Source organism: Plasmodium sp. gorilla clade G2 (genome assembly GCF_900097015.1).
Source record: "Plasmodium sp. gorilla clade G2 genome assembly, chromosome: 7".
In the NCBI taxonomy this organism is placed as follows: domain Eukaryota; phylum Apicomplexa; class Aconoidasida; order Haemosporida; family Plasmodiidae; genus Plasmodium; species Plasmodium adleri (nom. inval.).
In genome coordinates, this window is record NC_041699.1 from 197,956 (window position 1) to 213,681 (window position 15,726).

The 15,726-nt window shown below is 17.2% G+C and overlaps 3 protein-coding genes across 3 annotated transcripts; 2 read left to right on the top strand and 1 right to left on the bottom strand.

Annotated features, from left to right (window-relative positions):
* Nucleotides 1-804: 804 nt before the first annotated feature.
* Nucleotides 805-4,454, bottom strand: PADL01_0703700 (methyltransferase, putative; the record flags this gene model as incomplete). The annotated part of the gene is made up of 2 exons (XM_028681074.1): nt 805-1,355; nt 1,610-4,454. 2 exons carry the CDS (start codon nt 4,452-4,454, stop codon nt 805-807), a joined length of 3,396 nt encoding a protein of 1,131 aa, XP_028537488.1.
* Nucleotides 4,455-6,528: 2,074 nt separating this feature from the next.
* On the top strand, nt 6,529-9,411 carry PADL01_0703800 (conserved Plasmodium protein, unknown function; the record flags this gene model as incomplete). The annotated part of the gene is made up of 1 exon (XM_028681075.1): nt 6,529-9,411. One exon carries the CDS (start codon nt 6,529-6,531, stop codon nt 9,409-9,411), a length of 2,883 nt encoding a protein of 960 aa, XP_028537489.1.
* An 856-nt stretch (nt 9,412-10,267) lies between these two features.
* PADL01_0703900 (conserved Plasmodium protein, unknown function) lies at nt 10,268-14,702 on the top strand (the record flags this gene model as incomplete). The annotated part of the gene is given in 2 exon segments (XM_028681076.1): nt 10,268-12,448; nt 12,465-14,702. 2 exon segments carry the CDS (start codon nt 10,268-10,270, stop codon nt 14,700-14,702), a joined length of 4,419 nt encoding a protein of 1,472 aa, XP_028537490.1.
* Nucleotides 14,703-15,726: the final 1,024 nt, after the last annotated feature.

The following is a 15,726-nucleotide window of genomic DNA, read 5'->3' on the forward strand; positions in this document are numbered from 1 at the left end:
TTATTCCTATATTTTTCAATTAAATTTTTTTTTTTTCCTATTCATAAAAAATTCAAAGAAACAATATTTAAGCGCAATTTTTTTTTTTTTTTTTTTTTTTTTTTGATATAATATAATATACATACATACATATATATGTATGTATGTATAATATATATGAGCGTTTAAGATTATTATATATTATATATTATATATATAATTGAAAGGTAATGTTTTCCATGTTGTGTTATATAACTTGGAAAAGGAAAATTATTATATATATATAAATATATATATATTTCTTAAATACATAAATTTTTTTTTTTTTTTTTTTTTTTTTTTATGTAGAATTATTTTTTATATGCTACACATAATTAAAATATAATAATAAAAATAATAATTATTTTTTATATATTTAGTTATATAAATAATTCATGTTTTGAAAAAAAATATAACAAAATGAAGAGACAAGCTATAACAAAATTTTTATTTTCTAATTAACAATAAAACAATCAGATAATAAAAACAAGTGTAACAGAAATTTTAAAATGGAAATATAAGGTATATAATTAAACATACACAGAAAACAAAAGGATAATAAATATATATGAAAAATATTTACATAATTTTCTGCATGAAATACATATATATATGATAATTCACATATATATAATCAACCTCAATATATAATATATATCCTAATAAATATATTAAAAAGAAAAAAAAAATTGTATCAAATTAAAATTTAAAATATTCATAATATCTTCATGACTACTTTCATTTCTCTTTTATTATTTTATTATTTAATTTTATTTTTTTTATTTTTTACATGGTTCCCAGTATAGTTGCATCGAAATTTTTTTTATATACATATACATGATATAAAGAACATATATCATAATATATTTGTGAGTCCTTACTGTAGCCATGTATTTTATTAATTCTCTCTTTAATGTTTTTAAAAATATTATGATCAATAGTTTTATTTAATAAATGGAAATATTTAATATTCTCATATTTTTCATACGTTTCTAAATTATTTGTTATATAATGAAGAAACATTATAGCAGTATTATTAAATAACTCAACCATATCCAATTCTTCTAACTTTTTTTTTAAATATGTCTGAGGAATTACAAATTCGTGAGCATCAATTGTATCATATAAATAAAAATAATATTTTATACCAACTACATTATCAAGAGAATATTTTATCAAATTACTGAAGTAATCATATTTTATTTGAGAACCAGAATTATTATTAATAAATTCTATAAATTCCTCCAGACATATTTTGTTTTTAAAAATTTTCAACAAGTTTTCTTGGTCGAATTTTATGGTGAATAGGTCGTTCTCTAGGGTAATAGTAATATTATCTAAAAAAAAAAATAAATAAATAAAATGAAATATAATATAATATAATATAATAATATTATTTTTTTGTAAAAGAGTAGATATTAAGATATATAGATTCATCATTATAGGAAGAGAGAAAAAACAAAAATACAAATCTTTTATATAAACATAATAATTTTATTTATGCTCACACAAAATAAACATATATACATATATATATATATATATATATATATATATATACATATATATATTTTTTTTTTTTTTTTACTACCTCCATTCATTTCAATATTGGATCGCTTCATCAAAAAGTCCGTCAATGTTACAGTAGATATAGTAGTTGCTAAAAGCAATCCATCATTTTCTAAAAAATTTTCAATAATTTTAAAAAATTTTTTTGAGGACTTTTCATTATATATAACATAATGTAAAGCTAAATTAATTGAAATAATATCAAACATAATATTTTTACTTTTCCATTTCCTATAAAATTTATTATTTAAAATATCTCCTTGTAAAAAAATAAAATTGTCACTATTACATAAGCCTTTCATATCATTTTGGTTTAATCTTTCTTTGGCTAGTTCGATTTCTTTTTTTGATAAATCAATACCTACATACACTTTATTTTGTACAGTATTATATTTTAACATATCTTGTCCATGCCCACAAGCTAAATCTAAGATTTTCGAATTATAAGATACAAAAAATAGTATCATAATCCTTTTAACTTCATTATTAAATACTCTAATATATTTTATATTACTCTTTTTTAATAATATGACTTTTTTTTTATCATAATGTTTTCGAATTTCTTCATTAACATCACCAATCATTTTAGGGAAATAATATTCATATTTAATCGAATTGTTTTTTAATCTATTTATTAAATTCATTAAACAATCGAAATTTTTATAAAAGTTATATATCATATAATGTAATTTATTCGACTTACACTTTTGTATATTTTTATCATCCATAGGATTATTATCACTCATTTGTATTTCCTCATTTATATTATTACACTTTTTATATTCCTTTATTAATTTCTCTATATCTATATGCATATCAATATTTATTTTCCAGTCTTTTTCTATTTCAAACAGTTTTCCTATAGGGTTTCTTTTCTTCTCTCCCTTATTTATTTGGTTATCACAATTAATTTGTTGATCACAGTTAATTTGGTGGTCACTATTAATTTGTTCCTCACAATTAATTTTTTCATCATCATTAATTTTATTATCATTATTTTTATGATCATTATTTTTATTATCATTCCCTTTATCCTTTTTAATTTCGTACATTTTTATTATATCATAATTTTCTAAAAAGTGCTCATAAGGAATATTATAATTCAATTTACAATTTTTCAGTTTTTTCGTTTTAGATATATGAAGATATAAATTACACCCCTTATACTTTTCATCACAACAAAAGTTATATATGGATATATCTTTTACATATCTTTTCTTTATCCTAATATTTTCTTCGTTAAGTGTATCTATACAAAAATTTTCATTATTCATATGTGTATCATCATTATTATTATGGCCATAAATATCATGATTATTTGGTAAGATATGTTCATGTCCATTTGTCATATATTCATAAGAAGATAAGCATAAGCATTGATTGTATGAGCTATTAGGATAATAAACACACACAATATCATTTTCTACTTCTTTAAATATTTTTATAACTGTCAAATTATTATTATTATTATTATTATGTTCATGGTCAGACTTATCATTCTCCTTATTGTCACTTTCATTTTTATTTTTTTTCTTTAATATTTTCTTATTTTCTTTTTTTTTTATTTGTACTGGAGCTTTCCATTTAGAATATATAATTTTCCTTTTATATAATATTTGATTTTTATCATTCCCTCCATCATCGTAATCTTCACTACTTTTATCATTAGACGAATTATAAGATTCATCTGCACTACCTTCTTCTACTAACTTTTTTAATTTTTCAATATATAATTTATCTTTATCGATTTTTTTTTTTTTTTTTTTTTTATTTTTTTTTATTTTCTCATGTAAATCTTCATTCATATTATCATCATCATCATCATGATTATTTTGTTTTCTTTCCTTATCTTCTTCTTTTTTAACTTCTTTATATAAATTTATTAACACATCACTGTCCGCACATACACTTGATGAAGAATCGTCATTTTTACTGTTCTCATTGTTATTTTCATTTATAGACGAATTTATAAATTCTTTTGTTTGTTCATCATTTTTATAGTCTTCTGATTTTTTGATGTTTATATTTTTTTTTCTTTCCTTTTCTTGTTTGACATCATAATAATATAATTCTTCGATTTCAAAAATTTTTTCTAATATTTTAAATTTATATTTGCTCTTATGTATATTAAATAAATCAACATATATATAATTAAGAACCTCATTATCTATATTAAATTTATATTTATAATTATTATTACTTATTTTTTGTAATATGGTTTCATTAAGTATCGGTAGATTAATTAGTTCATCATTAAATGTACCTCTTAATTCTACAACACTACTATGAATGTTAATATATTTTTTATTATTTTCTATACAATTTTTTAAAAAATTTATTATTTCTATACTTATTTTATTCTCTATATTTACATTTTTATAATCATCAAATATAACATAAGGTTTTATTTGTATAGAATTATCTTTATGAAATAAATCGAGTTTTATAACATCATTAATTTTTAACTTCTTTTTAATCAATAAATTTATTTCATTAAATAAATTATTCTTATCAAGATAAATTTCATCATCCTTTTTATGTGCATAATCACCTTTAATCATAACATTCTTTTTGAAATTATTTTTTTTATCAACAAATGTCACACTATTTTTAAATGTCGATCCTTTTACATTTATAACATTATTTTTATTATCTTTAAAACTTACAAAATTTTCTTTACCTTCTTTCAATCCAACATATTTTTCATCATAATCATTATTATCGTGACTCTTATCTTTTTTTTCGTTCAGTATAATATCTTCATTATATAAATTCTTATTATCATGATCCTTCATATTATTCATTACATCCTTTTCCTTCTCGTCAAACATAATTACATCTTTACCTTTCAAATTCTCAACGTTCATATTTGTATAAATAAAAATAATATATATCAAATGACATCTTTAAATATAAAATTACGAAAATAAATTAACAATGAAATATATATTTATATATCCTTTTTTTTATTGGTATATATTATAATATATACCTCCCTTAACCTTAAGTTAAAGTAATATATATATAATAAAAGGAAAAAATAATAAATAAACTAAATAAAAATATATAAATATTTATATATATATATATATATATATATATATATAATATATATTTATATTTATATTTATTTTTTATATTTATTTACTTAATCTTTTAATTTTACATACTTCATTGTTTATTAACTTTATTTTCAAAAACAAATTTATAGAATATTCGGAAATAAAATAGGCCGGAAAAGGATTAATAAAAATAAAGATAAAGAATCAATATTTAATATATATTTTAATTTTAATTTTTTATATTAAGTATAATTTTTCTAAGACATATATTTATGGAATTCATCAAAAGAGAAAAAATTTTATTTTTAATGCACAAAAAATTATAATTTTTTTTATATATATTAATATATATATATATATATATATATATATGCATATCATAAAGGTATATAATTATTTATACCTACAAGGGTAAATAATATATATAATATATATACATTTATTACAAACCGTTTTTATATTTTTATATAATACCAACTTTATATCATATTTTTCTTCCTTTTAAAATAATCTTATGATAATGAAAAGAACACCTTAATTATTACAGTCATAAGGAGAAAATAATGAAATAAATAAATAAATTTATAAAAATATATATATTATACATATATATATATATTGTAAATTTTATAGCTAATTGGAAAGGATATTTTATTTAGAAAAACTTTAAGTTATACTCTAATTTCAATGATATTAATTCTTAAAAAAAAGGAAAAGAAAAAACAATTTTTTTAAAAGGACCATAATATATAATATATATATATATATATATATTATAATTAATATATTGAAAATTTAAAACCTTTTTATACATGCTAACATAAAAAATAATATGATTATACAACTTACATATTATTTATAATATATGTGTATATATAATTTTTTTTTTTGTATTTTTTTTATTTATTTTAAAGAAATACTTTAATTCCTTAATAAGCTTAATGTCTTAAAAAAAATATATCAACTTAAATTTCTTAAGTATTACAAAAAATTAAATTTTTTTTTGTATCCTTTAATAAAAAAATAAAAATATATATGTATAAATAAATATATATATATAATACTTATATCCGATTAGCACCATATCAAACATATATATATATATATATATATATATATATATATATGTAATATTTTTATGTATTTCAAAGTTTATGTTTTTTTTTTTCATTTCAACCTGACAATATTTATCATATATGTACAAATTTTAGCATGTAATATTTCTGAAAAAAAAAATATTTCACTTATAATATATATGTATATAATATTTACAATTTAGACAAAAAAAAAAAAAAAAAAAAAAAATATATATAAATATATAAATGTAATGTTTTATATATATTTTTTTTTAATTTATTATTATTTTATTTTTTTTCTGTGTATTTTTCAAAGTGGTTTTATTTTTTCCTTATTTTATTTTATTTTATTTTATTTAATTTTTTTTTTTTGTATAATTCGTAATAGCTGTAAAATATGTAATGGTAGTAAACTTAAAATTGAAATTAATTTCCTCTTTTCCCTTTTTATTTTTATTATTTTTATCATCTTATTTTTATTTTGTATTTATTTTTTTTTTTTCTTGTGTGTGCGCGAGTATGTAATATTTATTTTAATATATAAATTTCCTATTGTTTTGTTTAAAAATATTAAAAAAAAAAAATAAAAAAAACTACAATTTTATATTAACTAAAAGAATATTTAAATTAAGTTTATAGCAACCATAAATATGTAATATTCAATGCATCATCATTTCTATCCGTTTATTTTAAATAATGTAAAAATATAAATACATACGCAAACATATATATATATATATATGTATATATGATTAATTAATAATAATAATATAATATTATTAAAAAAAAAAAAAAAAAAAAAAATGAGTACTCATATCAGTGATGAAGAACCAGAAGTAGGGAATTTTGATCAAAAAAATAAAATAAGTAGTAATGAAAAAAATCAAATTATAAACAACTTTATTATTAATTATAACTTGAAAAAAGAAAATTATACTGAAGATGAAAAAGAAAGTGAAATAAATAAAATAAATGAAATAAATGATATGAATGAAATAAATAAAATAAACAATATAAATGATATAAACCAAATAAACCAAATAAACCGAATAAACCGAATAAACCAAATAAATGAAATTAATCAAATTGTAAATAGAAAAAAAAATATGGACACAGTTTATAAAAATATTATAAACATGTCAAACAATATGACCCAAATGTATAATAGTATGAACAACATGTCACATAATATGATCAATGCTTCAAATGATATGATGGATATTTCAGGAAATATAACTAGTCATATAAATAGCATGAATAATAAAACTAATTATATCATGAGCAATGATTTAAATAGTATTCAAAACGAAACAAATAATATGATAACTAGCCAAATAAACATCATAAATCATAAACCATATATTACAACCAGTCACATAAAGAACGACAATAAAAACCAATCAAACAATATCTGTAACCATATACCGTCTAATATTAATAATAAGTCCATAGCAAAACATAATGATATAAACAACTCTTATGTAAATGTTCTATACTTTAGAAAATTAAAATTAAATAAAAAATTATTCGAAAAATTAAAAAATAAAAATATCGTAATATATTTAAAATATAAAGATAGCACTTGTACTAGTGAAAAAATAGAAATAACAGATCCTGAGATTAATAATTTATATTTATGTTTTTTAATTACTGAACCATTTCTAGAAAACGAAAAGAAAATTATTAAAATTTATATCAAATGTTTTAAAGATGGAAAATATAAAATACTATCCTTTGGTTTTGTCGAATTAAATTTTATTGATTTCAGTGAAAAATTTTATAGAAAAAAAAGTTATATGTTATGTTATGATAAAAAAAATAATAAATATATTTTTGGTTATTTCATATTAATTCTAGCAAATCAAATAAAATGGAAGGTATGTGATAATAAAGTATTTTATGAATATATCAAAAAGTCATATTTTGTATCCAATCGAAAGAATTATGACCAGCAAATATTTTATATATGTAAAAAAATACAAAAAAAATTATTACAATCATATTATAACAACACAACTAATCCATATACATATTTACATAATCAAGCTTTATTAAAACATTTTAGTGTTACACATAGCTGTCCAGGTACTTTTAGTCTAAATACTTCGAAAAAGAAAAATTCATACGATACATACAAAAAAGAAAATCATATAGAAACAAATAATCAAAATTATCTTCATGATATCAAAAAGTCTAAATCATTAATACCTTTGAATCTTATGCAAAATGAAATATTATATCCCCAATTATCTCATGACAATTATAAAATAAAGAGCATCATACATAACAATCATAATATAACCAATTATACAACGTATAAAGAAAAATGGGAAGATGAAAATTTATATGAAATGAAAAAAAAAAATTCTATTCAAGAGCAAAATGATATGTTAATCAATTCTAAGTGTCTAGAAAATCAGACGACAGAAAAAGTATTATTAAATCATGAAGAAAATGAAACGATTAAATGTTATAAATACAATCATCAAATGAAAAATGATTATGAAAGTGATCAAAATTGTGATATCAAACAATATTATGAAAATGAAACGATTAAATGTTATAAAGATAATCATCAAATGAAAAATGATTATGAAAGTGATCAACATTATAATTTTAAAACCGGTAATATAAAACAAGTCACAAATCAAATAGAAGATATTAAGAGTGAACAAAATAACGTATATTCAAATATAACAGAAAACCCCTTTTTTAATACCGATGAATATGAAATTAATCATTCATTCAATAATATAGGTGAATATCATGATACAAATAAAAATGAATATATAAAAAATAAAATAGATAATGAAGAAGAGGAATCAATAGAAAAAAATATTTTTGATAATATTATATGTGAAAAGTTAGAAAATATTCTAAATAATGATATTGAAAGTTTTATACAAGAGATACAATTCATACTTGAACATTTAAAGAAAAAAATAATAAAAAAAAATGATTATTTCTTAAATGAATTAAAAAAGGATCATATATATGAATATAATGAACAACTGCATTACAAAAATGAAAATAACGAAGAATATACATTAGAAGATTATATAAATAAATCCAAATATAATAATAATGTAAAAAATGATATTATGAGTATATTACAAAATTGCTTAAATACCACTTTATTATATATTAAATGTATTTTAAAAGATAATAATATAAACAAGCAAGAAAAAAACATTTTTGCAGCATATGAAAATATCATTAAAAACATAAAACAAGCTTTATCTCATTATGTAATGGAAAATGAAACATTTAATCATGATATATTAAATAAAGACATATTAAATGAAAATAAAAATATTTCTTTACATACCTCTGTTACAAAATCAATAAACTCTATTACAAACAAAAATTGTAAATTAACAAAAATGGAAATTCAAGAAAATCAAATGGAATCATGTAAAGAAAAATATATCGATCATTATAATAAAACAACAAATGTGCTAAAAGAAAAGAATAACATAAATTCATACATAAGTAGCGATGAAACTTTAAGTACTTCATCACTATCAAGTTGTTCAAATGAATCCCACAAAAAAATTAAACATATGAGTAGACAAATAGAATATTTTAAAATGAATTCATATATTAATGAAAATATATCAAGCGCTTTCAAATATTATGAACTGAAATGGAAGAATAAATTGGCTAAAATTGGGGCATATATATGAATGAAAAATATATATATGTATATATATATATATATATATATATATTATATATATAAGTATTTTTTTTTTTTTTTTTTTTCATTGATCCTTATATGATTATATAATATTAAATTACTCATTTTATTTGTTTTTATTTTTCACCTTGTTTTGTAATTTATTTTGATATACATATATATTTCATTTATAGCTTAAAAATTGACAGCTTTTAGTTTTTTTTTTTTTTTTTTTTTTTTTTTTTTTTTGGAACATATTTGATATAAATATTTGTTTATAAAATAAAAAATTTGATAATTATTCTTATTCCACATATATAAAAAAAAATGATAAATTAATAATAAATATATATAGAGATGAGTTTATTTATTCATCATATTATAGTAATATATAATATATATAATATGTATGTATATTTTTTTCTAAATTATTTCAACATGACGCTTAATGGTTATATTAGTTAATAAATTTTATTTAATATGTAATATTATAATATATATATATATAAATACATTTTTCAAGTCTTAATTGTACTCCCTTATGTTTTGTCAACAGTTAAAAATATTATACCTATATATTAACACATTTGTTGTAGAATAGTATTAAAAAAAAAAGAAAAAAAATTTAAATATCTACATTAAAATATGAAAGAATTTTAAAAAAAAAATACATACAATAATAATGCAATGATTATTATATATATATAATAAAATCATTTTGAATGTAATATTAAAAATTAATAAAAATTTTATAAAACTATGACTTCATAATATATATATATATATATATATTTTTATTAATTTATCTTTATTTTTAATATTACCCCATAATATGATGCTATACATATACTGTTCCATATTTTATGATGTTTCCTTGCATAAATAACATATATAGAATAAAAAAAATAATAAATGTGAAAAGTAAAAGGCTTTGCAACTATTTTTTCAGTGAACCATTTATATTCAACTTTGAAAATTTGGAAAGTTTAAAAAAAATAAAACAGCCCACTGTAAATGATTCCTCATCAGAAAAAATAAATCAGGATAAACATATAGAAGAAAATGAAGAACTTTTAAAAAATTATAGTAGTACTACTACTACTAATAGTAGTTGTGATAATATAAAAGGTTACAATAATTTCATAGATACGTACAGCAATTTTGATAAAGATGCTTTAAAGAAAACGAGAAAAGTATATAACATGGTGGAGAGAAAATTGAGAAAATTTGAAAACAGTCCTTTAAATAAATATTTCTATATATTTTACAAAAATGAAAAATATTTATCAGAAATTGAAATAATACATATTGTATATATGGCTTTAAAAAATAGGAAATATCATTTATTAGATAAGGATGATCAAATAAATATTAATTCATATACTGATATAATATTTAATAAAGAACAATTAAATAAAACACAAAATGATAATAATATAGAAGATATATCATATAATATGGATGTAAGTTCATATAATATAAAAGAGTCTAAAGTTGAATATTACGAAAAAAATAAAGTGTGTGAAAAATATAATTCGTATGATAATAATATATTAGAGACATATGATACATTTCCTTTATCATATGAAGAAAATATTAAAAATGATATTCCAAATAATTTAAATAATATAAAAGAAATAAAAACAAAGAAGTTATATACAATAAATAATGATAATAATAATAATTATTATAATATCAAAATTGAAGAAAAAGGAGAAAATGATTATGTATATAAATTACTTTATACATTAAATAATAAACTGAAGTTATATCAAAATTATATTATAAATTTCACAATTAAAGATATATATAAATTGTCCTATTGTCAACATTATTATAATATTTATAATAATAAATTTATACCCTTATATTTATGTGCATTTTTAAAAAGAGAAATAAATTATATAAAACAAAATAAAAATATATATCAAATAAAAGATCATAACCAACTAGATTTTCTATTAAATCTATTGATTCTTGAAAAAAAAAATTTAAATACATATTTCATTCAGATATTATATGATTATCTATTTAATATTATAAAAAAGGAAAACATTTTCAGTATCACATGTAAACATGTATGTTTGTTATTAAATATAAATCGTTTTGAATCTACTAAATATGATATGTTTTTTTTCTTATACATGGAAAGGGACAAGGATATAATGAGAAAGTTGAGTTTGAAAGATATAAATTATTTATTATATTATCAATTGAAAAATGAAATAAATATTATAAAAAATGTAGACACTACAAATAATACAGAAAATTTAAATGACACATATAATAATAATAATAATAATAATAATAATTTTTATTGCATGAAATGGTTATCTTTATTCTTTGGCACTATCATTAATAAATGTATTCATATGAACAACCGTGAGATTAATTTAGAAATGATACAAAATATATATTTGTTCTCACAAATATTATTACATTATGATTATTCTAAGCAATATTCAAATATTTATGATACATATTTAGAACTAATTTATAATGTCTATTCATATATAAATATAAAAGTGAACAATTTTGTTCAAAATATAAAAAATAACAATTTTAATATAAATTTTTTTATTACACTATCTTTAGCCTTATCTGTTATAAAAAACAATATTAATATTAATGATAATTTCTACGTATTCCTCTTTTACCTTATAAATGATAAAAAAATAAAACATATGGATCTTAATCATTGGATATATATTTTATACTTTATACATTTTTGTAATTTTAAGAGAAACAATTACTATAAACAAAATATATTATATAAAAAAGACATAATGAAGGTTATATATATATGTGATAACAATCATGTTGGAAATATGAATACATATATCCCATTTGATGATAATTTTATGTATTCATATATAATGGACAAATTAAAAAATATATATTCTTATCATGAAAAAGGTACTAATGATATATATATTTTCAAGGATCTAAAACAAAATTATTTTTATAATATTACAAATAATGACAAGCATGTGCAAGAAGACAATCTATCAATAGATAAGGAAAATAACCAAAAAAAAAATGGAAATTTATAATACTAAAAAGGAGACAATAATAGATGAATATAATACTATATGCAGTAATACACACAATATATATAATGACAAAAAATCATCAATGATAGAACACAACAAAGAAAAAATAAATCAACCACATGTAGTACATATGAATATAAAACAACAGGATAATACATATTTGAAAGATGAAAATATAAAAATAATTTGTGATCAGAAAAAAAATAATATAGATAATAATATTATCAACAAGAATTATGATAATAATATTAATGTACATAATAAAAGTTATTATATGAATATCTTAGATATATTAATATTATTGAAACATAAAAATAAAGATAACAACTTTTATAAACATCTTCTATTATTATTTAATAAAAATATATTTAAATATTATAATATACATATATTCCATATAGATAAGATACTAGTTACTTTTAGCCAATTGAATATAAATAAAAGTTATATATCTTTAAATATATTTAATTTGTTAGAAAATATTAAAAATAATTTTATTCATAATAATCATTATATAAAACAAGAACATTATTTTTATCATTCCTTATCTAATATTTTATTAAGTCTCGTAGAATTAAATATGTTAAAAATTATAGATCTAAATATTTTCGAAAGAAATATCTTAAACAATTTAAATAACATGAATATAAATTCTCTTCTTGTATTAATACAATATTATATATTAAAAGGAAATACATGTTGTAATAATATAAATATAATCATAATATTATTGTTAAATTATATTACAAAAAAATATACATCTATACATAAGCAACAACCATATGAAGAGATAAATAAGAAAAATGTTCAAAATATATATTTAGATTGGCATGACATCAAAAATGATAAACATTATGATATTATAAAAACATATCTATTAAAAAATGATGTAGAAAATTGTAATGAAGAAAAAAATAAAAGAAATATATTATACAAACATACCAAAAATTATAATGAAACAATTAAAGATATAAATAAAAAAAATACAGATCAATATCAAACAAATAATCTATACGAACATATAATAAATCCTTATAATTTTCATTTTCATAAAATTGATCAAGACGACTTTTATGAATATCTTTTGTTACGATTTGTTTTTATAAATATATTTACTCATTCTAATATAATTCAAGAAAATATTAAATATCATATGAAAGAGTATGAACCACGTATATTAAACAATTTCAATAAAATGATATGGCACTTGAAGAATAATTTTGAAGGTATAATAAATATAAATCTATACACAGAAGAAGAAAAAAATAAAAAAATAATGGAAGATGACAAAAGTGAATATCTACGTATTTCACATTCAAATATAAAAAACCAACATATCTTGAACACAACAAAAAAGGAAAATATTCATAATAATAAACATATTAATAATGATGGTGTAAATATATATAAAGATGTGACAACATATTCTGATTATGATCAAATAAAAGAACATTATATATATAATGATAAGCACTACTATAAAAATAATAATAATAATAATAATAATATTTTGAGCAAGAAGAATTTTTTTTTAATATTAAATTATTTTCTTTACATTTTTAATCATAATCTTAATATATTAATCAAAGACAAAAATTTATTAGAATGTATTTTATTACAACTTGTACATGTTAAAAAATTTAAAAATACTTATTATAATTATAAATATTTATTTTTATATCGCAAACTTATCCTTTCATTAATATATGACATGGAAAAAAAACAAAAAACAAAAATGAATTATCTTCTAAACCCTCAAATATATGAAGAAAAAAAAAAAAAGACCTTAGACATACAACAAACTGAATATTATAAATGTATAAATATTATAAGATATTTTAATTATATATGTGAAAAAAATAAAAAGAATAAAATACAAAAGAATATTTTTTATAATTATTTACAAAAATTTAATTTTTTACATATATATAATGATGAACAATATAAGAACTACAATATTTTAGATAATGAACATATTCTATATAATTTAAATTCTGATATTTTGAATATATATATAAATGTCCCTTTATTTAATTATATTATACCTATAGTTATACAAACAAAAAATAAATCTTTAGCAATACATTATATATGGAATAATGAAGAAAACATAGATACCTACATGGTTTTATATAATATCATGAAAACGTTTCTAATAAGTTATAATTATGATATTATACTAATCAAAACATCAGATATGAACAATGTAAATATTTCAAACAAGTGTCAAGAAATATCTTCGTAAGATATTTTTATTTATATGAATGTTTGCATATAATAGATATATAAACTATAAACATTAACTATGTTAAATGGATATACATATATACATATATATATATATATATATATATATATATATGATTATTTTTGATTTTTTTTTGTTTTTAATTTATAACTTTATTACATATTTTTAAAATACACTATTAATTATATTCAAAAATAAAATAGACGATAAAAAAAAAAATAAAAATAAACACACACATAATAAATTTATATATAAAAAAGACGAAAATGGGAAAAAAAATATATATATATATATATATATATATATATATAATATATGCCCTAAAAAAAAAGGACAAATGAAAACTCTATTTTAAATTTGAGAAAATATATTATATATATATAAATTCATACTAAGTTATCATTATGTTTATGACAAAAAAAAAAAAAAAATTATAAATAAAAATATTTTATATATATGTATATATTTTATTTATTATATTATATATATATCATTTTTTAAGTGTGTTACGCGTACTAATTACACACAAATAAATGATTATAAATAATATGCTTGTAAATATCATTACTATTAAAAAAAATATATATATTATAAAATAAAACCATATTTAAAAAAAAAAATATATATAAATATAAATATATATTTATGTTTATATAATATTTATTAATTTTTCTTTAGATATATTATGAAAAAAATATATACCATATATATCTTTTATTATTACATAAGAAAAAGGAATATTATATAATAGTAGTAATAATAATATTATAATAGAATAATTCACATATCAAAAAAAAAAAAAAAAAAAAAAAATATTTTAACAATAACATAATATATATATTATATTTACTATTTGAAGATACATTTATATATTAAAAATTATACAAATGTATACTTATTTATATATATATTATATATTTATAATTTTTTAGTTGATATTTTTCCATATTAAATCAAAACTATCTCTTAAATTAAGAACAGATTTAAATGTAACAGTCCATTTTTGTGTACTTTTTTTTTT